Source organism: Aplidium turbinatum, chromosome 6 (genome assembly GCF_918807975.1).
Source record: "Aplidium turbinatum chromosome 6, kaAplTurb1.1, whole genome shotgun sequence".
Taxonomy (NCBI): domain Eukaryota; kingdom Metazoa; phylum Chordata; class Ascidiacea; order Aplousobranchia; family Polyclinidae; genus Aplidium; species Aplidium turbinatum.
Window position 1 is genome coordinate 11,147,156 of NC_137477.1, and position 26,001 is coordinate 11,173,156.

Consider the following 26,001-nt stretch of genomic DNA (forward strand, 5'->3'; position numbering starts at 1 on the left):
AAAGGAATCTGAGAAAGTTACTGATGTATGCTATGATAGACAAAATAATTTTGGAGATGAAACTCAGATTTTCAGACAATTCATGGTTTTACACATCTGTTCGTGCCCTTTCTACAAGAAAATAAAAACTTCTTGGACCGTGAATCGCTCATTCCACTATATAGTAGGCTACTGTATACGCAACTGAAGATAGATATTTCCTCAGAGGCGGAATTGCAAGTCTCAAACAGTTCCAACATGACCATGTGGAAGTTGCAGAACACCAGAATTACAATATAATACTGAGAGAACTATACAATCAACGACTGGCATTTCCGAATATACAAACTTGCCGCTACTGTGGAATCATTCGGGTCCAGTAGTGCGGTTTGTGAGAGTGGCTTCTCGGTCTTAATCTCGGATAGACAAGCCTACACGCAGGTCTATGTTCCAGACGAGGCAGACGAACTTGGTTCTGTTGGTGTTTGAAAAAGAAATGATCAAGAAAATAGACCTGGACGTTTTTGTTAATAGATTCAGTGAAGACCATCCACGAGTTCTGTTAAGGTAGGACCTAACCTATCTATGGCGAGGATACATTTCACTGATGATGTGAAATACATTCTTACTATTATCATTAAAGGATTGATCTTATAGAGATGATTGTTGATTCTGCACTAGAGAAAATGAGGTGCAATGTACACATTGTATATTTATTTACAAAACGAACTACAGTACATTGCACAATTATTTACAAAAACAGGTGCAGCGGCTGCAGCCCTATTTAATAAATGATCAGTTAAACGCCTATTTTCTATGTATAGTATATTTTGTGCAGCGCATTAGAGGAAAATGTAAATAAACTAAAACGAACTCGAAGTCCATGAAGGTAATGGATTAACTAACAAATAAAAACTACAAAATCATAAATTTCATTGCGGTTTCTATGCCAAATTTTTAGCCATTTTATCACTAGTTGATGGTTGGATGTTTTAAAAATGATTTTGCTTCTCAATTTCTATGCTGTCGTGATTATAACTCTTTAAGCTACAGCATATAATTGACTCTATACTACCAGTTCACGCTGTTTGTATGATAATCTATGCTAATGTAAACGTTGTAATACAATTAAAGTTTTTGCGTAAATATACCCACATTGTGTACAAACGTCGTTTTCGTACATGATACGGAAGGTAAAAGTTGGGCCCCCTCTAGAATACTTATTGCCGCCTTGGTGCTCCAAGCTAGTTACGGGGCTGCTTGCAGGGAATACACAACAGTAAGCTTCGCATTATTATTAGCATATACCTAAATGCATAACTTACTTTTGTTTTTGAGGGTTAAGGTATCTTTTGCGACCCATGCAATAGCAAAGCTTTACCATCTCTGGTATAGGAGGTCGAATGCATACGTGAATTGACACGCACATTCGTCATTCGACTGATGATTATGGTGATCTAACGTAAATGTTGCTAAATTGTACTGTATGTTGTCAACAGAATGTTGTTGCTTCAACGATATTCAGGATGCAATGCTACGTGGTGTTGTTATGCGGTAAAGAGAGTGTTTATTTCTATTAAATGTTTTTAAGCATTCAAAATATTCACACTTTCGCTAATGTTCTTCCATTCCGTTTCAGTGAAAGTTTGAGGAAAAGTGATATCATGAATACTATCATTTATGTCGTCACAATAAAGATTTAACCTCCGCTAAATGCGTGAAAGTCCCTTGAAGAGCAAGAAACAATCCAAAATGGATGTGGGTACGGTTGCTTGACAAAATAATAAAAACTGCGTTAACACAGAAAAAGAAAACAGTTCATTAGCTTGATAACGAGGCCTCTTCAATGTATTAAAAGTACATCCATCTGTAGAAAGGCTTTTGTGTTTCTCTATCTTAATTTAAGTTAAACTATAGCGAATCTTGATTAATTGCAGGCTATATTAATCAGTGACTCTGTGAAGTAGAATATGATATATGGAGTACATTTATTTGCAAGCGAAATAAATGAATTTTTTTTTTGTAATGGTAAAAACAAAACTAAAGCAACTTTTGTGAAAACAGCAGTATTTCTGCCGTTTGTGCAACTGAAATGATGTTGTTGATGACTTCATAAACGAATGCAATTATGGCATCATACAAATTACAACGAAATTTTTGATTAATACTTGAATTTAATATAATTGAAAAAAGTTGTTCATTTCAAAAGTTGATATGTTATGATGCAATTTTCACTTAGCAATGACTCGTAATTTAGATAAAATCAAACTAACTTAGCTTAATTACATTAGAAAATATGTAAAAAATTAAAAGGAAATTTTTATAAAGTAACCTAAACGTTTAAATAAAGATTCGTACAGCAATTATATCATTACCTAAATATTATTTTGATTGTGTTATAATTATTATGACATCAATTCCAACTTTTACATTAATATGATGACGTAAATTTTAAATGGTGACATGTGCTAAAATGACGTCATGTTCAATGTATACATGTAACATATTTCGCATCGAAATTTAATTTACAAACTTTTTGTGACAGAGTTTTAATATAAATACGAAAGATTTCCACAGTCAATACTAAAAGCGTTTACGATGCGGTTACTTTCATTTATACTATAAAACAATTTTAAGATAAAGAAAAAATTATCGATATTGCCCAAAACTATGGCAAGAAATGATTCCTCGTTTGAAGTTCTTGAAGACAGATACCAATCCTCCTTTGACAACTTTAAAGTAAGATGTAATAGACTACCGTGTATACAAATACAAGTTTAGTTTGAGTTCTTGGTAATTAAGAAAAATGATTCTTTAAGTGTACGCATGCTAAGTTCATAAATTATAGTTATTATCCATTATGTGATAGACCTTTTGTTATTTTATATTAATAGTATTATAGTTTTTATGAGTTATTATGTACAAATTACAAGTGTATGTATTAGGCTATGGGGTACAAACCTTACATCATTGATCAATTTTTTATTTAAAGTTCTGCAAGACATCTTTCTTCACGTTCTACTTCATTTATTAGCTAGCTAGATAATAAATTTGTTGATCTACTAAAATTATCATTCAGTATTTTATAACATATTACTTCAATCTAATCAAAACATGAACATAAAGCTCAGTCTTGATATAAAAATCTTGTATACACCAGGATAGTGCAAATTGTTTCGTCGATGAAGTAAATACTTCTAACTAGTTAAGGCCACAAATCACACCACTTGTCACATATAAGCTATTTCATTTCAGAGACTTTAATAAGTTGACTACGTTACTGTGAAAACAACAACATTTCTGCAGTAACACTTAGCTGCAGTACAAGTACAAGAAGCGGTTTATTGTGTGTTTTGTTAATAATGCTTAAAGCGAACTACATGAATAGCCACCGCGGGACGTACTCAGTACTCTGCTCCGCGACAGTATGCTGCATGTCTCTGGCTTGCATCTTAGGCTACTACAATTGTCTAAACTTGTTGCTTCACAAACAGCAAGCCAAAATAAAGCCGAATATAGGCCTCCATAATTCATTTCAGGTATCCTAACTCAGAGAGATTAGCCGGGATCAGAAGTTTTAGTTGCAGTTCGAAATATAAATTTAAGTATTTCAACTAAATCGCAATACAACACAAAGGTACATGCAGTGGCGTACGCAGGATTTTCTCAAGGGGGGGGGGGGGGCATTAAAAATGCTGTTAAATCGAAACAAAAAAATTAAAAAACGCTCATTTGGTAATAATAGCCGATAGCAGTGGCGTAACCAGGAATTTTGAAAGGGGGGAGGGTTTGACGGCCGGCTGGCGAAGCCCGACGGCGTCTTTGCCAAAGGCGACACCCAGCGTCGGGGGGTCTGGGAGGCCTCCCCCAGAAAATTTTGAAAAATCACTTTAAATTTGGTGCATTCTGAGAGCATTTTCAACAAAAATGTGGGTATAAATATTCCTGTAAAATAGTGCTGACCAGTGGCATAACAAAAGGATAAGATCATGTTTTCTTGGGCATTTTTCAGTAATAAAGCTAAGTTTCTATGTTTTTTTGTTGCTAATTCCTGGCTGAGTTTTATTTGAATGTTTGGTATTGGCAAAACTCGCTCTTTTAATGCAGTTTCGTTTTAGATTAGGCAAACTTTGTTTTAGAGACATAGAGACTGAAAGTATCATTCTTAATATCGTGACGTCACACGCGTGCCAAAAGGAGGGTTGTAACCCCCAACTTGGTGAAATATAGACTCTCACGGTCTTTGCGTATGTCACTGTACAGATACCGATTCTGAATATGAAAAGCATGATAGTATAGGCCTAAACGGAGAAGTAAAAACCATAATAGTTCGATCATGATAGGCAACGTCATTACCTTAATTAAAGGATAAATCGAACTACTTTGTGAAAGTTTAAATATCGAATGCAATTTTAACTTTAATCAAAAATTACCGCACTCTGAACTATAGAACGAAAAAGAAGGCCTACCCTAAACCACCCTCAAGGCAAGGCCTATGAGAGGGGGGTACGGAGGGTAGGCTACAGCGTAACATCATCTATAAAACAACATTGTCAACAACATCATCTATAAAGCAACATTGTTAATTGCTTTGACAGTGCAATCCAAAACATGTTAAATGCCTTAATCTACGTCGTTAACCACTAAAACATTTTTAGGGGGGTGGGCATGGTCCAATGCCCCCCCCCTGCGTACGTTAGTGGGTACTAGCTACCCCTTGAGTCAGAATAATAACTGTTTTTTTTCGACTTCAATTTTCTTTGTTTGGAGCTGCTGGGCTTGGTTTGAGCTGCTGGGTTTGAACAAAATTTGGTCTAAGCTTGGGAATGATACCTAAAATTAAAGATCTCAAATCGTGGTTTCAAACTTACAATATGTTTCAGCTTGAATTTAAAGGAAAGGTGGTGGTAAATGTTACACTCCTTCGCTTCAGAAATGTTTCTGTTTCCTACTTACGTGACTGGGGTAAGTCATTTTAACCAGTTTGTGATATATCAAAGTCGTCTTAGTGGAGAAGATAGGATAACAGAACAGTAGGCTATAGCCTAAGTTGTTTTGGTCGATCGATAGTTGACCTTAACTTTGATTAAAACAAACTTTACATTAATTTGTTGTAATGTAACGTATAATTTTGAGACAGAAAAATTATTTCTGGATCAGGTAGTTTTTAAAATGTTGATATTGATAGAAATTTCGGCCGGTAAAACTTAGTACGGCATGGTTAAACAAAAAAAAGTGTTTTCGGTCAATATTTATTAAAACCGGGTCCCGGATTTTGAAAATCTCCGGATTTAGCGACTTTTTCAAGCTTCCGGTTTCTCGATTTCGTGGAAAACAATGTACGGTATTTTCAAATGGTAATCTGCAACACCTTTACAATGCGCTACTGAGCATTCTCTCAATGTAAGTTGAGACAGAACTATTTTTTTCTGCTGTAAAATTATTTGGTACCAAAGATAGTTCAGAGCTGAGTGACAAACCATATATCATGGAATTATGTTTATAGCCTACATAATAATCGCGGTTTTATCCTGGGATCTCTAAATAGAGTTAAATTTTTCACGTTTTATTAGCTGCATGAAGTTACGCGATGTCGAAGAACCCTAGTGTCGATGCGACTGGCCACGATGAAGTAATGCTTTATGTTTAGGAATCAAGAAAGGGCTTGTGGCTTTCGTTAGCTAATACAAGAAAAGGTTTATTTCTTTATTGATTACAGTTTTCACAAATTGTTGTTTCAGTGGATACTCCCGATCCCCAATTTCGTGTCACGTGCCCAAACGTCACAAATGACAAACTGAAGACTTTTGTCACACGAAGCATCGATGATGACACAACTTCTGGAACAATTAATCAAACTTTTAAGTTTATAGATCCAAAAGCAAGTTTAAATCCGAAGTGCGAAGAATCTTTTCCAATCATAGTAAGAGCACTGCATTAATCATTTATAGCCTAAAGCAGGGCTTCCCAAGCTGGGAGTCGCGACCCCCTAATGGGGTCGCAGAAAGTATACCAATTTACACAAGGTACTGCATATTAGCACTTCTGTGCGAGATGCTGTGACAGTTATTAACTTTATTAAGAGTCTCGCACTCAATAGGCTGCCCGCACTTTTGAAAATTTATGACGTGAAATGGAATCGGAGTTAAAACCTCTTTTACTGCATCGTGAAGTGAGGTGGCTTTCAAAAGTCAAAGCTTTAAAATGGCTAGCCAATTAACGTTGAAAACCGAACTCGTGATTTTTCCAACAGAATAGGTTACAATTCAGTCTTGGTCCACCATTTTTGCAATGACATCTAGCTTGGCTTTTGGAATTATGCCAAATGTCAGATTTGCTTGAAAAACTGAACGAATTTAATTTGTCCCTCCTAGGAGAAAACATCAATATTTTGCATTGAAAACCAAAATTGATGCATTCATAAAAAAATTGAACATCTGGAAGCAAAGATTTCAAGATGATTTATCTGAAATGTTCTTACTTCACCTACCGTTCCAGCCTAAACAACATTGAAACCGCCTTGAGACCTGCATTAACAAACACTGAGCCACGGCTGGACTTGCTTTGTTCACACTGAATAAATGTGTTGGCTTTTTTTGTTTTGTTTCCAGTAGGCTGCCCATAGGATTCGTTGCTATCATGGTCAGAAATAAATAACTTAAAAGCAAACTGAACTGAGAACGGTAAATTGTTTTTGGTTTTCGTTAAATTTAATTTCAAGCTTTTCAATAAATATCACAATGATGTATATTCCGCACTGTTCGTCGTTTTAATCGTAAGGGGCCGTGAAACATTTTAGGAGATTAAAAGGGGCCGCGAGCAAAAAAGTTTGGGAAGCCCTGGCCTAAAGTACATTTATAAAGTACAGTAGCATAATACAAAAATTTCTCTCTTATCTAGTTTACTTCTGGAGCAAAAAACAAAAATTGTTACAACAAATGAATACTGATAGAAAAGCTTTGTATTTTATGTACATTCTAATAATTTGATTTTCTCTAACACTTTCTCGATGTTTTATTTGCAACAAGTAATTTACTCTGTCTCGTTTACATAATTAAAATTCTCATTTTGTTGATTTCAATACTGAATATAGTTTTCTTTAGAAGTTTGTTGAACATGAAAGCAAGATTGATAGTTCTGAGGTAGTGTGTGCAAATATTTGACTAACAAACTCAACAGGACGACATGGAAGCCGTTTATTTTTTTTTTCTTCTTTGTTTAGATTGAACTTTATGACTTGGATGTAATGTTTGATGATTTGATTGGAAAACACGAGGTCAATGCCACTTTGCTGAAAATTGATGGTGAACCACTGCAGAAAACGTTGATATTCGGGCATAACGTAAGCAGTGATTGTAAAACGTATTTTAGTAGTAGCAGGATTTCAAAGAAATTTTTAACACGTGCGTTGATAGCGCAATGACGCGTTTCCTGTGTTGGGCGATTAAATTTTGCGCTTGGCTTTCCACAAGCTATAAACTATATCTGTTGCGTAATAGGCAAATATTTTTTGAGCAGCTTAATTTTGAAACTCATTTTAACAGATTGGCCGTATAGCGATTATGTATGTTGCAATGCATTTTTTTTTCTTTTTATATTTAATTAAACTGCCTTAGAGATATGCTATTTGTAGCCTTCAAACAACACGGCATGATAACATCCAATGTGTTTCTTATGTTATCTTATCATAAGTAAAACTCAAAAACTTTCTTTATTCTGAAGAAGCTATTTGATTTTAACTTTATCTCTCAGTAACTTCTGGAATTTACAGCCGTGGCTGGGCTGATATGTTGAAGAAGCCAATCTGCTTTAAATGGGCAACACAAGTAACAATTATAAAGATAAATAGAAATGTTTCAACATCATCAACATCAACAACATCATCAACATGAGAGGGAAAACAATATCAGCCAAAATTCTGAGAAAGTTGTAGCGATTTAAAAAACTCTACATAGATTTAAAATGCAACTTTGTGTTTAATGTATATCTGAAAAATGCTTGCATTTGTTTGACTTATCACTTTTATGTTATTTGTAGAAAGGTGAACTTGATATTGCCATCAAGAGAGAATATAAGTAAGTTGAAATATAGGCCTTTTATGACAACAAATTTACGCTTTTTAAGTCGTGTATGTTCACTTTTCTGTTCATTTTTGTTCTTCTAATTCCAAGATAACTTGCCAAACAGACTACTTTTGACACGTTTTCTTTAAAGCGTATATTTCCTTTATTATTTCTCTCATATTTGAAAAAAAATTGAAGTTTTTCAAATGATTTAGAAAACCAAGCTGATCCCTCACTACTATATTGATCTTTTGCGTTTAGTCAACCATAATATTGTAGCAATGTTGTATGATAGGAACTCCTATGGTTAACGTCCATGCTCTACATCGATATGGTGCGAAAAACGCAAATGGTCGATGCACCAGTGAGTTTGTAGCGTTTTAGGCCTAAACATGACCAGCATGTACTGTAGAAATTTCCCTTCCCAAGTTGTGTTTTTGGCAACGGCGGTTGATTGCTCTGTTTTCAGACATGGAAACAGAACACTCAACCGTTCAGTAACCTACACATGGCAACATAATTTATTTTGGTTAGGCTATATACGATTGAAGCCCAGAAGGGGCAACGGCAACCCTTTGGCATAGTAAGCTATCTGCCATAAACGTTTATCATAAACTTACATTTTCAGAACCTCTCCGGACTTTCGCTTCTCTTTGGGTTTGTGTTCTGCAGAAAGGACTTTTCGTAAAAAAAGAATGCCGATTGTTCACGAGGCTGTTAAAAAGTTTGTTGGAGAAAAACAAGGACCTCAAAACTTACAAGAGGTAAATATTTCCTTTTAAATAACTTAAGTTTTAAGCTGTCATACAAATGTTCGATAGATAGACTTAAAACAAGCCACAGTTTAACCAAAATCCACTATTTAAACAACAAACGACTACCGAGAATACGTCTAGCACTTTTTATATTTTCAATAATTTTATTTCAAAGAAAGTTAGTTAAAACTTTGTTAGCATCAAAGAAACAGGCCATCAACTGCTTTACAGAAACTAATGATGACATAATAACTTTGCATGGTGCTTTGCCTGTGCTTGTTTAAAAAACGTGGTGATGACGAAAATAAAATTTTGCAATAATTAAGTTCATTTACAATTAAATCAAATTTGTTTACAATTACAATTAAATTCAATTCAATTACAATTCTTTCTGTAAGCTCTCAATCAAAAAACAAACAAGTTAGACCGTGCTTTGTATTTTTAATAGTTTAAAACTATAAACTGTTACTTTGCGTTGCAATAAATGTAGTTTCTATCAGACTAAACTAATCTTGATTGAGCAATTCAAACTACTTTGAATTATTTGGATATCTTTTTAACTCAATACTCTTTAAAAAATAATTTTATTGCAGCATATGAGCAGCCTTCAAAACTTTCGCGAGGAGTTTTTCTATATTTTTTGAAGAACTGATGATATATTCAGTGTGTTTTCGTTGGAGATTCATTCAAATATTTCGATCTTAACCAGAACTATAACGTCAATAATGATTTTTTATCCCAGCTGATGTAGCAAACCTGTCCTGCTAATACAGTACATTTTTTCAGTATGATGAGAAGAAAATAGTTAAGAATATGTATTTACTTCGTATTTGTTGATGAACAGAGGCTTACGTTAATTACATATTGAAAATATTTCAAACTGTAGCCTACTTTTTTTTATTTTAAGTTTAATTTTCTGTTGCAGACACCAGTGGTATCTTTAGTCTGTTCAGGAGGAGGATTTAGAGCAGTGACAGGGATGTGCGGAGCCATGGAAGCACTGAAAGATGCTGGTTTGTTAGATACGATCACTTATGCTTGTGGTCTCTCTGGATCTGCATGGTACGTGAGACTATTGATTTACTGCATATTTTCGTTTTATTCTGGTACCAGTAAAGGATCTTTTATTTCAAAATATTGACAATTTGGGCTTTCAGTTTTTTTTTAAATTTTAAACGCCTGCTGAAATAACGCTTTTTTTGCGGAGCACAGCTCGTAAGATCTGCGACAGTGGCTGTAACTAATAATACATAATACTTAAGTACTTAAATATTAAATAAATATAAACGTTAAATATACTTTAATATTACAGTTAAATATACATTTTTCATCAATTGGCTTGATAGGCGTGACATCTGACTTCTAAAGTTTTTATCGTACCTGAGCGTGGCTTCAATGTTTTGTAAAGTTTTAGTGTCAGTTGATATGGCAGGCCATAGCCTCAATAAATTACGGCTCGATCAAGTTCCACCAATTTTTCGCATAATAAATTTGCCTTCAACATTATTTTGTGATTAGCTTTGAAGTAAGCTGCAATGTAACTTTTCAATGCAAAAATTTTTTTGGGGGGGAGGAGCGCTTTAATTTTAATCTGCGTCTGCACCTTTACAGTTTAGATCACCAAGCAAACAGCATATCGTTACTAATTACTTCAAACTTCGAATTCTCACAAAGTAAGCAAAGCAGTCAACATCAATATAAATAAAGTAATGGGTATTAATTTAAATAAAGAGATTACACTCTACAGACTGCAAACTAAAGATGATATGCAACTGGAATATCTAGATAACTAAACAGCCGCTGTATACATCTACGGAAGACCTTTAGAATTACGGCTAGCTATGTCACATTCTGTGAGCAATTTTTTAAAATTCTGCTTTTGTTTAAATTATACATCTCTTAATAGGTATCTGTCAACAGCTTACGCTTTGCAAGGAATTGTGGAAGAGAATCAAACTTCTTTCCATGAAGGAGTAAGAGAGAGATTCGCGAATAACTTATGGCTGCAGTTGGTGAACCCGTTTTCCTTGATTGCATACGAGTAAGAGGGGTTCCTATGTACATATGTCGATCGCGATATCAGATAAGCTTGTAACACATACATAATACATACATAGGCTACTTGGCCAACTGGTATTCGAAACATCATATTTCAAATTCAACTTACTATATTTGAATACTATAAAGTTTGGTGTTGATTCAAAATTAATACCTTTTCTAGCAAGTTAAAATAATGCACTTTTCACTTGTTGCTCTTGCCTTTAACCTCAGTGCAGTGTATAATTACAAAATTTTATTTTGTAGGCCTACAATGTAGGCTACATCATTCGATCCGAAGATGCACATCGTGATGGTGCTCGAAACGTCAGTGAAGCAATAAAACAACTCGCTTGTTTCTGCTTTCACTTTCGCATTCATCATAAAAGCGTTGCAATTGTTGCTAGAAATTTTTTTTGCCAATTTGTTTTAGTCAACTTGTAACTAAACAGTATATTACAGTAGTAGGCTATACATTATTAGTAAACATTATATGTCTCATAGGAAGTATCTTAGTCGATCATACAAGACCTACGACCAGCCTCACACCTTCGTCAATTATTTTCCGGGTTTCCTGGCCGGCAGACAGTTGCTTGGTGACAAGGTCAGTGGTGATTTTGCGTAAATTTTGAAGCAGGATTTTGTCTAAAGCATGGAAATTGGATAAACGCTAACCTCCAAACGTATACTTCTAGACCAATAAACTGGCCACTTGCGTACAAGCTGAATGCTAACAATTGGATTTTATGAATAAATGAAACTAAACTTATATTCGAAATTGCAAGTCATCGATCTTCCGTATGTAAACACAAAACTTTTGCAATTTTGAACTGCAATTCCTGAAATCAGCATTGCTTTTCCAAGCTGAAATTAAGTCTTAGATAGGAGCAAGCGGAGCAAGCATAAATTAAAAGATTAAGTAGATCACAATCTCCTTTTTCCAACATCAATAAGAATGATGCAGGTGCTTTTTCGAAACCACCTGTTTAATTTGTAGCTTACTATTTGAAGACAATGCACATCGCATGTCAGGTTCACGGTTAAGTTTGTTCCGAGCTTGTGTTTTCACACTAGCAAGTGCACGAGAAACTGAAATCAAAACGAGATCACATTACCATTGAAGCAAGGTAAGGTGTCAGCTCACCAACATTTCTATTTACGACTTGTACAATAGAGTAGCACATCCTTCTAGCACAGTGGTTCCCAACCGGGGTGCCGCGGCACCCTGGGATGCCAATTGCAATGCTTAAGGGTGCCGCGAGATATTGAGATATTGTAATACTGCGGTCCATCCTTTATTTTAGCTTTAACCCGTTAAGTGCGGAATTTATTTATTTCTAACCGAGTTACAGTGCGTATTAAGTTTCGCGTCTCGCAGTTATTCCTGATTCCTTTCTAGAGTCGCTTAGTGGGAAAGTCGCTGGCGGTAAGCCTTTGTTTTCTCGCCCAGGAAAAACAGCGTGAAAGAGATTTTGACTCTTGCTGTTCTTTCCATAAAAAACGATTGAAACGCATCATTATTGCCAAGTTTCATGATTTTATTTTGCGTTTCACGGCGCACAAAGTCAAATTGCAGTGATGGATTATCGGATTGTGTGACCCAGCACGATTATAAAATTGCACGATTGTTTGCGAACCATTGTAAACCAATCTATTCACACGCCAGCACTGGGGGGATTAACGCATGGGTAAGAAATCCATTTTTGCTGGACTCTCATATTGTTTTGAATCTTAAAAAAGAAGAAAAATTAATTGACATTCGTAACTATGGAAATTTTAAGCTTACGCACAAGCAGATGCCTCTCGACGAGTTCTGGATAAAAATTCAAAATGAATATCCTTGCGTTGGAAAGAAAGCTATAGTGCTTTTGCTGCAGTTTTCCACGTCATACCTATGTGAGAGTGGATTTTCCGTATTGACGAACATAAAAACTAAAAAAACGAGAACGACTGCTTATAGTCGAGGAAGAAATGCGAGTGGCTTTATCGAATGTGCCCCCAGATACTAATGGACTTTGTGCAAGAAGTCAAGCCCAAATTTCACAATGACTTTTGAATAAATACATTTAATTACGCGCGCTATACTGTACAACTCATTCTGTGTTATGTCATTCAGTTATTTGAAATACAGAAACCTCATAAAATTGATCCAGTTTTGCCAGGGTGCCGCAAACTATTTATTTCTTGATAGGGTGCCGCAAGGTCAAAAAGGTTGGAAACCACTGTTCTAGCACAACAACCAACCAACATCATTGCGGAGTCCCCCTTAAAGAACTTTTGCCCCCAAAGGGGGGGGCGTGCCCCTAGTTTAAGAACCACTGGACTAGAGGTTAAAAAAACTATTTGAAGTACCTAACGCAATTCTTCATTCAAGTGTCAATCAAAAAGTTAGGTTTTGAAAGTTATTTTGAAAATGTATTTAGAAAAGATCAATCTCTGTTTCAGAATCATGTAAAGCTCAGCGAGCTATCTTCGAACGTTGATGAGGCAAAAGTTCCTTATCCTATTTTTTCCGCTTTACATGTCAAGAACAATGTGTCGGCTGGTGTATTTCATGGTATGATTTTTCAGAAAAACATTTAGCTTTTAAGCCGTTTCTTTGCAGCTAATCAATAGATCTACAATAACTATAGAGCGATAAAATTTTGTGTAACCTACTGGTTTTCGACTATCACCACAAATACAGAACTCAAGTAAAGTTTAAAAAAAAAAATCAAACAACTAAAAGCAGCTTAATAACCTTATGTAGCCTACAAAGTTGTTCATATTTTCTAAACAAATAAAGATTAACAAAATTCAAAAGGCGATTTTCAAGTGCATAATCAACAAGGTTTGAATAGAATACACTTCTAAGTTTTCATCTTCAGAATTTAAGTTTCTCTAGTTCAGCCACAGAAAATAAATTAGTTTATGCATGATTAACATTGTACGCTTTACTTGCTACTTGCAGGCTACTTGACACAGCCTACAATGCAGATAACGTATTTTCCTTCGATTAAGGTAGGATACAAGATTTTAGAAAATGCAACATGTGACTTAAACCTTTTCTTAAATCTTCTTGCAGCTTATATGGAAAGATCCCCTCACGAAATCTACTTCCCAAGTTATGGAATTGGTTTTCGTCCTCAACAAGAGGGTTCTGTGTGGAATGATGGAATTCTTGTGCGCAAACGACCAGAGTATCCTCTAGATTTCACCATAGGAATGACAGGATGTGCTTTTTCCATTCTTCTGAATGTATATTTGAGAAATGGAGGAGAGAGAAGAGAAGATCTTTTAAGATACATTGGTAATTCAGTATTAAACGATCGTTCTAGAGCACATGTACATATTGCAAGTTTATAAAAAAGCAACGTATAGCCTATCTAATTTTCATGGTTTACAAATGACTGATGTTCACCAAAGAATGGCAGCTTACATTCTATATCAATCTGGCTAGCGGGTATCGTGCTAATGGGATCTTACACAAAATGGAAGCGTGCTTTACAGCGGAATACAGAGACACATGACGTAAAGGCACAATTGTAGTAATACACTAACAGTAGTTCATGAATACAAAATATTACGCTTTAGAATATCGATAGGACTATGTAGTTTAAAGTTTTGTCAAATTTAGAGCAAGAGAGAATCAATGGCCGAGCAAATGCAAACAAGGGATTGGATGAGACCCTCCGTTCTGCTAATGTAAGTTTCTGCAGAAGATAAGGTATTTTCGTAATATTTGTCTTCCTTGTTTGAAGCAAATACTCAGAAACCCTCAGCTATTTGAGGTGTCTTTAAAAGTGAGGTAACAAACTTGTTGAGCATCGAAGTGGAAGCATTTGACAGCAAACCTTTTCGGAAAAGGCGCATGATGATGATGAAAAATGATAGCAGTGGGATGTTCATTAAAAGGGTTGCGATAGTTTAAAAACCAACTCGCTTGTAGTCCTAATATATTTTAACCTTTTGAACCGAAGACCCTGAAACATAATTTCAGGCAAAGTTAAACTAAGAACCCAAAGAAACAAGCTTGCTGCAAAACTAATAACATGTTTTTATCAATCAAAATTCAATCATATTCTCCACTGCTGTCCAAACAAATATCACCTTGATGTAGCTGTTAGAGTTTTAAAGGAAATACTTATTTGTTTTTTATGACAAAGTTTTTTCTATTATGTTTACCTTTTAAATACTGGGATGCTGGGATGGCGCAGCGGATGCGTTGGCTTTCCAACGATGTAAATCTGATTCGACTTTCAGCTTAAGCTAGTTGTTGAAAAACACCGCTCACCTCTACCCAGGGTATAATAAATTGGGTGTTCATAATTACTGAAGGAAAAGGCGGCCGAGAAAACGGAACTGGCCACCCAACTCTTTTTAGTGCCGAAGGCTTAGTGTAATGAGGACCTTGTCTTCTCATCCCCGATACTTGGAATCAAGTGTGGAACTTACCTTAACTTTTTTTTAAATATTATTACAATAAGGTTGGTAGATATCTTAGAAAAGAAGACTAATACAGCTGGTTCCGTTGTATATTAACATCAGATGCACCTTTCTGCCGCTTTATCGATCTTGCTACTGATCATCTTTATTTTTTACTTTTGAACGCTTAGATTGAATCTGATGATGAAGATGACGACTTAGAGGATGAAGAGGATGAAACATACGTTCCTGGAGTTGAAACTTCATGTAATTATGACAATACTTATAAAGATATAAAGTCGAAGCAAACATAGAAAAAAACAAAAAAAAAAACAATAGACAATACAACAAAAGCAAAAGTCTTTTCAAGGAATTTTCGGTCACAAATAATTTAAAAGTATAGTCATGTACTGTACAATATGTGGCATTTTTGTTTCTCATTAATTTGTTCTAACTGATTAAGCCTATAACAATACGATAGTTTTTTTAAAAAAAAGCCTATAACAATAAGAAATTTTTTATAGATCATCATTGTTGATTTGTTTTATTTGTATTTTGAATCAGTCTGACTAAAATGATTCATACTACAATCAAAGAAGTACAAGAAACAAATCTAAAGCAAAAATTAACAGCTCTACAGAGATTAACTACCTCTGCAGATAAAACAAAATTGTGATATAATTATTGTATCCAACATGTAACTGATTACTGCTGGACAAAACATAGAAACATCACATTTGAGAAACATACAAAAGAATTTAGTAAAACCACACGTTTAGCAGAAACAGAGCATCTGAAAAGTTAACTTTTTGGGCGTATCGCCTGAGCAATACAGCAATCGTAATTGTCGTTTTACAGTTTCATAATTGGATCAAACCTCATTTAGTTGGACTTATTACATTTTTACAGATGGCCTAAAGCAAACACGTTTGTCTTATGAGATTTGATGTTCTACATACGTATGTTCACTATTGATGTCTCAAACATTTAAAAAAATGCATTTAAACGAGTGTCCAAAATCGCAAGTTATGGTATGCACTTTGCACTCTCTTGTTAACCTAATGTTTGTTAAGCTAGTACTATACGCAGTATAAAAACTTATCATTTATGAACCTACAGTCAGCTAAAGGATGTGAACACTTAAGTTTTTTTTAAATCTTCATCTACTTTTTTTAAATACTTTAGATTCCATTACGTCATTTTCAGAGCATTCCTAAAACGCATCATGGCATTTTTAAATATTTTTTGTGTTTAAAAGTATAATTATTGCTTCCATTGAAAGTTCACACTGAAAAACAGCATTGCAGTTAAAATGTGTGACTTTCTGTTTTTATTGTATCAGGGAGCTCTTACTTCTGTAAGCGTTGCCCTGATTGCACAGAAAACTTGTCCTCTCTTTTATTGTGAATTTTTATACAATTTCTATATTAATATATAGCTTTTCAACCGATGAAACATTTTCAAAGCGCAAACTCTACAACTTGTAAACAAATTGTCAAAAAACATTACACTGTATTACATGTTTTTCTATCTGCAATTACACCCGGTAATTGAAGATTTAGATTAAGTGGACCGGAAGACAAGGAAGCCAACCTTTTTGTCCATCTTCAGGCATGTCTTTAAGTGTCCTAACAAAGAAACAGCCATATGCTCTTGAGCAGTGTTAAACTGACGCCTTTTTGAGTGTCGAATCAGTGCTCTCACCACTCGGCTATGCAGGTGATTCATTACATTTCATAAAAGCACATTCACATAAAAGGAATTATTTTCCACAGCAAACTTGGCAAATGAAGAAAAAATGGAATTGGCTGAACCAACTGCTCCACCTAAGAAAACGGAAGAAGCTGAAACACTTCACAAAGAAATGAGGTACTTCAATTTAATGAAGATTCCAATTGAGACATTGTTGAACTATGTTCTCAAAGCACTGTCAACTGCAACTACAAATAAATTATAATTCGAGTTCTTTCGAACGATATTGCATGAGTTAAAAGAGCCAAGATGAATTTTAGTGATGGGCTGCGTTACTACAAACGTGGCTTGAAGCAAGATGTATTTCATATCCTTTTGAAGCTGTTTTCAAGACTGCAGATTTACGAATATACTTGCGGGTTTTACAGTATCGTAAGGAATAAATAAGTAAGGAAAATAATTATTTGCTATTCACAACTGTAAATCCAATAATTTGCAAATCTGTGAAGATTTTCTTATCGTACATTTCTATCCTTTTTAAAGTTGATGAATACAAGAAAAAATACTTTCATTTCTTACTAAGCAAAATCTTCTTCTAGCTTCTTTTCGAAAAAGTGAAAAAATGTAGTATTTTTTTAAATACCCTTATTAAAAACATTCTACCTATTCAAGCTAACAAGTGCAAATATATTTCAAAAACAATAGTCGTTTTTAATAGCTTTCATCCAATATCTTAAAAAAATAATGATACAATTAAGAAGACAAGCTTTAACAATGATACCTCAGGCTACAGATGTTCAACACTGAAGAATGGAATTATAGATTTCAATATTTTGGCAAAAAAATTCTATGTAGGCTACTCGATCACATTTGTTGGATGCCTCATTTTAGTTACAATACGCTAAATAAGATTAACTACACACAAATCTATTTTCATTGAGCTATTTTTGGTAAGCCGCTTTTTAAACGAAACTGAATTAGACATCACGTTTTCTGGTATCTGATGTATTTAACGTGGCTTTCAGGTATGCTATTCGGTAGTTTTCACAATAAAACATACTTTTAACACAAAAAATTAGTTACTGTTAATATTTCAATGTTAATGCAATTTTTAAGGGGCCACTGCATGTTTTTTTCTCGAAATGCCCTCATTGGCCGAACTGCTCGCATCAACAATTTCGTACTTGGTTTTGATCGAGTCAGAAGACATAGCTTGAACCCATTTGGAATTCCTAAAGTTTTGAAAGGTATGAAAGTATGAAAACGAACAGACTGTATTAAAACACAGAATTAAAAAGAGTAAAAGAGCGCCAAAAATGATTTATTTTAAAAATGAATACAAGTTTGCTCTCTGCGTTCTAATAATGTTTCTCCAGGGTATATTCATGAATAGTAAAATGTTGTATACAGTGCTGTGCACTTCTGGCAAAGTAGTACGAGCAAAAGTTCCAGAATCTAAAGGTTCTGAGGTCGATGCTCATTAAACTAAGTCAATGATTTCTAAAAATGTTTAATGATACTCTTCTACTGAGTTTTCTTGCTTTACATTTTTGCAATCTAGTATATTCCATTCCAAGGTAACATAAAAAAAAATTGCAGCAGAATTATATTCTGAAACATTGCAGATTAGTACCACCAATTACCGTTTTCATTTTGGGAAATTTTTCTATTCTGGACAAAATCCATCACAATCAGTGATTCAACTTCTCAAGTCTCGACAAAACATTTTTGTAAAACGTTTTATAAAAATTATAATTGAATGCATTAAATTATATTAAAAAAAATATATAATTATCATTATATCAAATATAGTTATTACTATCTGAAGCCTTTACAAATTGTTTCACCTAACGGATCATCAGAAGGTCTTATTCAAATATAAGACCTTCTGATGATCCGTTAGGTGAAACAATTTGTAAAGGCTTCAGATAGTAATAACTATATTTGATTTAATTTGCTCTGCTTTGCCTTTATGCTTAGCATTGAGCACTTTTTTGTAGTATTGATAGTTTTCATTGTTTTAATTATCATTATATAATTAAACTATAATTAGAACACATGCAAAATTGCCCTTGAGTATCTCGTAAATTTGATTTAGACAAAGCACATTTTTATCCTCATATCAAATGCAAGTTGAAGGTTGAACATATAGCTCGAAGCTGCAAATTTTTGTTTGACTGTCTTCAGGAACTAACGTGAGAAATCTGCATCTTTAAGGCCGAGCTCTGTGCAATCTTCTACTGGCAATTTTTTAATTTTGTACCACCAATCAACTCCTTGCATCAAATGATTAATTTAATTTGTATTGGCTTTTTTGTTCAGGTGAAGCTAAAGAGTTGATTAATGCCATTGGTGTGAGGCCTATTCAAAAGAAAATCTCAACAAAGAGAGAGACACTATCATTTGCCGATTCTGGTTTGTAAACTGCCTGGTTGAAATCTTTAACATCAAAATTTTTATGTTTAACAAGAGAAAACGCTTAAAACAAATTAATTTTTATAATTTATCTTCTTTTTAGACAGGTAGACTATGCAAATTTTGTCATAACTTAATTCTTGCTTTTTATCAGAAAAGTTATTCTAATTTAGTGAATGCAAGTCAGTCATGTTGGCACAATTTTATAGTCATATCCATGGTACTTAGAAATTAATTTTTACAGCCTCAACCAAAAAAAGTAAAAGCTCTTTGATATAACAGAGACACTATTTGGCAAATAAATTGCTAACATATTTTGTGGAAATATGTAACGTAAACGTAGACAACAAACATAAACCGTCGTTGTCAATTTTTCTATTGCAATCGGTGAAGTCAGCACCAACTTTTCTTGCTGATATTATCAGTAACACATAATTCAGGCATTCTCAAGAACGTACCAACAGAAGCAGTGTTGCGACCACAGCGTACGACAGACATCATGATTGTTATGGATTTCAATGGATACGAATCTGATGATTCATTCAACTACTCGGTAAGAACAGTGTAATACAGCACCTATGTTGAATGTTTCTGGTTAACGAAGTCGGATTAAACAACTACATCAGTATTTTTGATCGTTGCTTTGCGTTATGCAAGGATTACTGAAATGAGAAATGCACTCTAGTCCATAGCCTACCATGACTTTTTATGTTTTATCTTCCCTAAGTTACACCATCAAAAAATTAACTCACCCAGCTTCAAATGAAATAGCAGTCAAACAACAACTAATATTAATCATAAACACTGTAATGAAAAAAGTTTATATTGCAATACTTTGAAATCCTTCAAAATAGATTTAGTAAAAGATTGTTGCTTTGAAAACACGTGCTGCACCACAAGCTACAAATAGACTATGGCCTTATCCATCTGCTTTGCAAAATTCAGTTATGCTTCTTAGTGGATGTTCATAAAAAGTTTGCCATCGCTTACAACACTGCCTTATAGTAATTTGGTCATCAGTAAATCAGTAGCACAGAAAAGAAAATAAAGTCAAATTTTGTAAATTTTATTTAATATACTGTACTACAGTATATAACGTACCGGCAGTCTATAACTAAAGTAATTTACTAAATTATTACAAATTAAAGCTTTTACAAATTTTTTACAGCCCCTTTTGTCAGCTGCAGCCCATGCTTGGCAATCTGGCTTAAAGTTTCCCAACATCGATTTTGAAAAGATCGCAAATCTTCCTCCAAAAGAGTTTCTTATGTTTCCAAGCGACGGAGAAGGATGCCCGACAGTTATTTGGTTTACTTTGAGCAACAAGAAGTTTAAAAACCTGAGACATTATACTCCAAGATCGAAAGAAAAACCCCCATGTAAGTTAATGAAGAATTTTGTTTGCCTGATCATAATTCAACGCTTTTAAACTCTGGTGCTACAGAAGAATACTAAAATTATCATATAAAAAAAAACATATTACAAGCGAAGCACTTAGAAAAAGATGTGGAGTGCAAGATAGAATGTCAACCGATTTAGCAAAACAAAACATGAAATTCGCGTGACTTATTTAGAAAGGATCGGCAGGAGAGCTACATCAATGGGTTATTGAATGTATGGTGGAGGAAAAGAGGAGCAGGGAAAGATAGAAACAAACTTAGGAGATGGTGTCAAACAGTGGGCTGACTTGTCAAGCATCGAAGAAGCAAAAGAGTAGCAAAAGAACATGACGTGTGAAAGCAAATAACAGCCAACCTGTCCACAAGATGATGATCAAAGTTGCTACTGAAGCAACATATGACATTTTGACATCTAATGAATTTTCTATTTGCAATAAAAACAAGTTGCAACAGTAACTTACATTTTATATTTGCATATTTGAAAGGGATGACATATTCGAAAACTAGTTTAGGTGTAATATTCTACTTTAGCACTTTGCACTCCAACAGCGTGATATTGAACTTGAAAAGAGAAATATTTTTGATGAATAACATACTTCTAAAACCTAGGATCTTTCTAAAAATGTATAGAGCGGTTGGTGCTCTCTTTGACAGACGACATAGTAGACCTATGTGTTTTACGTCAAAGCTATAGTGTTAATGGTTTACTTCAAATAAAAAGTTGAAAAGAAATTTTTTTTCAAACAAACGTTTTTTTTTACAAACCAAAGTCTATTTCTAATATTGCAAAGCAACAGGTTCAAGATTGAAAGTTCACTCACATTCGATAAAAGGATATTTCAAATATCCTATGAAGCTTTTGCTGAGAAGCTATCATAAACGTCATTATAATAATAATAATTTTCACTACAGTTGAGTGCAAAATAGCGTCAACAAAAAATGTCTCCATAATTGGCAATTTTCAGACAACCGTCGCAGTTCTTACGAGTTGTGCTTTGTGAGAGATTGAACCAATCGCATGAAAGTTTGTGCTGGTCTTTGATTGCGTTTGCTTCGTCCGCTAATGGAAAATTGAGATTACGAAACGTCATACCAAACATAAACGTTATATTGGCATTACAGTAAGCCTGTATACGGAAATAGAGTGAATCTCCGAGTTTTATGACGTTTCTCTTACTGTCCCGGTACAATTCAATCTTCTTATGTTATAAAATTTTACTTTTCACTCAATTAGCACCTTATATAGCCAGAAGCTGCTTGTCCGTACTGGTCGTAATAAGCATACAACTACTTTTGCAGCATTTGATAAATAGTCACAAGTGATTGCACGTCGGTATCACAATAATATTTATGTTCTATTCTGCACCCATCACAAGATGCACTGAGATAGAGCACAACAAACAACTGGATGCAGCGAATAGGCCTCGAGTAAACTGATCCCATGACTTTAGCGTACTATTTGGTGTCTTGCCGATTTACAGCCGCGTGCTCTGGAGCGGTGTGGAGCCGATGTCCTTTCCAGCATCTTGAAGAGATTCTCATCACTTGGTCATGCAGTCGAGGACACAGTTTTTTTTATTTGGAACTGTTGCTTACAAGTTCGCACCATAAGGACCCTCCATAAATTTGATGGATGGGTTACGCTATGTTACCCACACACCATCCTCTGCCACACTTCTGCCACATTTACTTATAATATTTAATTTAATTGCAAATAATAACTCGAGTAATCTACTGCATGTCCACTATCATTAGAATATTAAAAGAATAAATATTTGTAAAATGATCATTCTACTGTAAATGACTGCATGCTAACACCTTCTGTATGTTCTTCAGTTCTGTCCATATCTAGCTCAGCACAGATTGTCATTAATTTCAGTTGTTTATTACTATTATTTTACGAATATATATACTGTATATTTTTTTTTAATGAATTAAGTTATTTCCTGGCAAGGGGAGAAAGTCTTGCCAAAAACGTTCAAATTTAATATATTGTTATTTTGTAAGTTTTGTGTTTTTTTTTTAAATTATGCAATTCAATCCTATCAAGTTGTTATCAATCATCTGCATACGGTATGCAATCACGATTGCAGTCAAGTCACACTGTAAAAACAAGGTCATTGCGGTCTTTTTAACATAATACTGTTATATTTTGCTATGTTGAATAGGTGGAGAGAGAAAAAAATTCAACGACTTTGACGTATTTGGAGGCGACAGTTTTTGCAGCACTTTTTCCTTTCAGTACAGTAACTACAACTTCGATCAACTTCGTGAGCTAATGTACTACAATATAACAAGCCACGTTGAGGTAGATAGTTTATCTGGTAGTTTGCGCTCTGTTTTAACTTTTTTAAATATTCTATTTGTTTGTTTTTAAATCAAATATAATTATTACTCTCTAAACCCTTGACAGCCTGTTTCACCCTAAAAAGGAGGATCATCAGAAAGTCCTTATTCAAATAGAACGACTATGAAAATTAGAATAATAATAAAAATATAAAAATATTATTTTGAAAATAGAATGATTCTATTTAAATAAGGACCTTCGGATGATCCTCCTTTTAGGGTGAAACAGGCTGTCAATGGTTTAGAGAATAATAAGAATATTTGATTTAATTCTCTCTGTTTGGCTTTTTGCTTGGCATTGAGCACTTTTTGTAGTAATAATAGTATTTATTGTTTATTTGTTTGTTTATATAATGTTGTTAAAAAAACAGAATACTTTTACGGCTTTCACTTTTGTATTCTTAAGTTTTAATTGGAAAACTTTTCCTTGTAATCTGGTTTAAAAGTAAAACTTTCCAAGTGATCTGCGTTTGCAGTCACAAGTATTATGCATAGCACATGCGCATTGAACAAGTTTTAGTATGCTGAACTGTAAGCGCAATCGTCCATGGCGCAATCTTGTTAACAAATTATTATACATTGAATTGCAGGACATTAGGAAAGTCTACAGCTCTGCTACCAAAAGTAAGAGAGAACACTTATCTAAAAGGGTTTGAGGAGAAGGCAAAGCGAATAAACTACTCGCACATTAGTCATGTATATTAGTAAAGTATAGTTTTATAATGTTTAATTTATATGTATTTGATGCTTGTGAAAAACAAGTATACTCTCTTCAAATTAAAATTTTGCAAAGTGGGCTACAGTACAGTTCCACTGACACTTGCTAAATGTATATTTATTGTAATTGTTTGTACTTCATGAAATCTCAATTTTTTTTAATTAAAAAAAAAAACGTAAAAAAGCTTACAATTACAATTGTAATTATCCGGTTTTTGTAATTTTTAATTTTACTAGAAAGTTTAACCACGTACTACAAAGACAGACTACTTTAGCAGAAGAATTTATTAAATAAAAACATAAAAAACACAGCATCCGGTTAGCATGCTACAGTACAAAGAAACGTCAATACCACGAAACTACAACATATCTTAGTTTTATTTTGGCACTAATGTTTTATGAAACATACTGTATAACTTTCTCATAAAAAATCAATATTAAAACAATTTGCATTTATATTTTTCTTTTTTTCATTACAGAAATACGTAGTATAGATAAAAATAAAACATTTCAGATTAACCTTTTATAAAATATTTTGCAACATCTTTAATTAGCAAGCTATTTTTTATGACAAAGAAGTTGTTAAAAATGATTTAGGAAACGTAGCTATATATTGCAAAAAATGTAAACCAATCCAATAAAATATGTTGAGTTTTTTGTACAGCTCTGTATAATCTCTTCACGTACAGTAAAACATTTTACGAAACGTATTGTTGGGTCACATCATTATCGCAAACTTCAATAAACAGAAATATTTTATTATTAAGCATTATGTTTAAGAGACATAGGCTACCTTGTAAATTAGTGATTAAGTTTCTTTTTTTGTTAATATATGCTTTTCCAAGTGTGCAATAATATAGCCTATTTTTTTACTGAACAGTGTTCATTTATTATTACAAACTTTGTATTTTTTATAATTATATAAAAACCTGTTTTACTCCAAATGTTGTATCGTATTTATTTTATAATATAGCTTATTTTTATTTTACTGAACAGTGTTCATTTATTATTACAAACTTTGTATTTTTTATTTATAAAAATCCCTTTTACTTAAAATATTGTACCTTATCTATTTTATAATATAGCCTATTTTTATTCTACTGAACAGTGTTCATTTATTATCACAACCTTTGTGTTTTTTATATATAAAAACCCCTTTTACTCTAAATATTGTACCATATGTATTTTTGCTGGTTTTCTTTAGCATGGTCATAGGTTGTTAATCACACAGAGAAACTTTTTTTAAATTAAGTAAATTCTCCATCTAACAGTGCTAACACTGAACGCATCTGTATTCTAGTTCTAACATATTATTTTTCTATTACAGTAGGCTACTACACTGTTTTGTTATGAATGTCATTGTTTCGCCAATTTATGTCATTTCAATGTAAAACTTCATACAAAGTAAAAAAATACTTGTAACATAGATTACTAAAGTGTGGTAGGCCGCCAACTCCAACTAAAATAAATAAGAATTATTTCGACTCTATTACGCACATGCATGCAGTATTGCGGTATGTCATCCCGGATAAGCTGGATTTATGCATACTGTACTAGTTAATTAATAATATTCTAACATGTTATGATCTTTATTTGTGGTACGGTAACTTATTATATTTAAGTTTTGTTACTTTTTGTATTCAATTGATTGTTTTCTCAAATATGTTTATTGAATAGGATGTGTTTGAAATGTTCTTTTGATCAAAACTATTATCAAAAGGATGCAAGAAAAGACATTTCGTTTTCGTGGTATTAGTAGTGGTGGTTTTGTTGTAAAATCTATTTTACGGACACAATGATTGACGCAATTATCAGCATATTCATTTACATCGTTGGTGGAACTGTGTGTATACTATATTTATATCGTTTATACCATTATCAGTTGTTGTTCCGAAAGTAAAATCATAACAAGGCATTGTCAGATCACACTCACCATTCACAGTGACACAAACTGTCAAGGCTTCATAGGTAGCAATGAGTTTATTTGCTCTTACTTACGTGACTTTGTGTAGGGCATCAACTACTTTTTTGTAATATTAATAAGATGCACATAGTACCTATAATTAAATTTTTTAAAGTTTTTTAGTGGTTTGATTTTTTATAAATGTAACTATCTACCATTTTTATCTTTTGATGGTGTATGCATTTCTAGACTTGTCATGGTATACAATCAATTCGAAAGTGTTGGAAAAA

At 33.6% G+C, this 26,001-nt stretch overlaps 1 protein-coding gene across 1 annotated transcript; it reads left to right on the top strand.

The window, feature by feature from the left end:
- The first annotated feature begins 2,649 nt into the window (after nucleotides 1-2,649).
- On the top strand, nucleotides 2,650-23,747 carry LOC145772398 (cytosolic phospholipase A2-like). Its single transcript, XM_082584274.1, has 20 exons — nucleotides 2,650-2,718; nucleotides 4,863-4,944; nucleotides 5,721-5,902; nucleotides 7,202-7,321; nucleotides 8,017-8,054; nucleotides 8,671-8,806; nucleotides 9,723-9,859; nucleotides 10,704-10,817; nucleotides 11,318-11,438; nucleotides 13,280-13,391; nucleotides 13,899-14,123; nucleotides 14,451-14,518; nucleotides 15,430-15,505; nucleotides 17,014-17,107; nucleotides 18,047-18,177; nucleotides 19,253-19,345; nucleotides 19,786-19,898; nucleotides 20,514-20,724; nucleotides 22,914-23,053; nucleotides 23,682-23,747. The coding sequence occupies exons 1-20, from the start codon at nucleotides 2,650-2,652 to the stop codon at nucleotides 23,745-23,747; spliced, it is 2,328 nt and encodes a 775-aa protein (XP_082440400.1).
- Nucleotides 23,748-26,001: the final 2,254 nt, after the last annotated feature.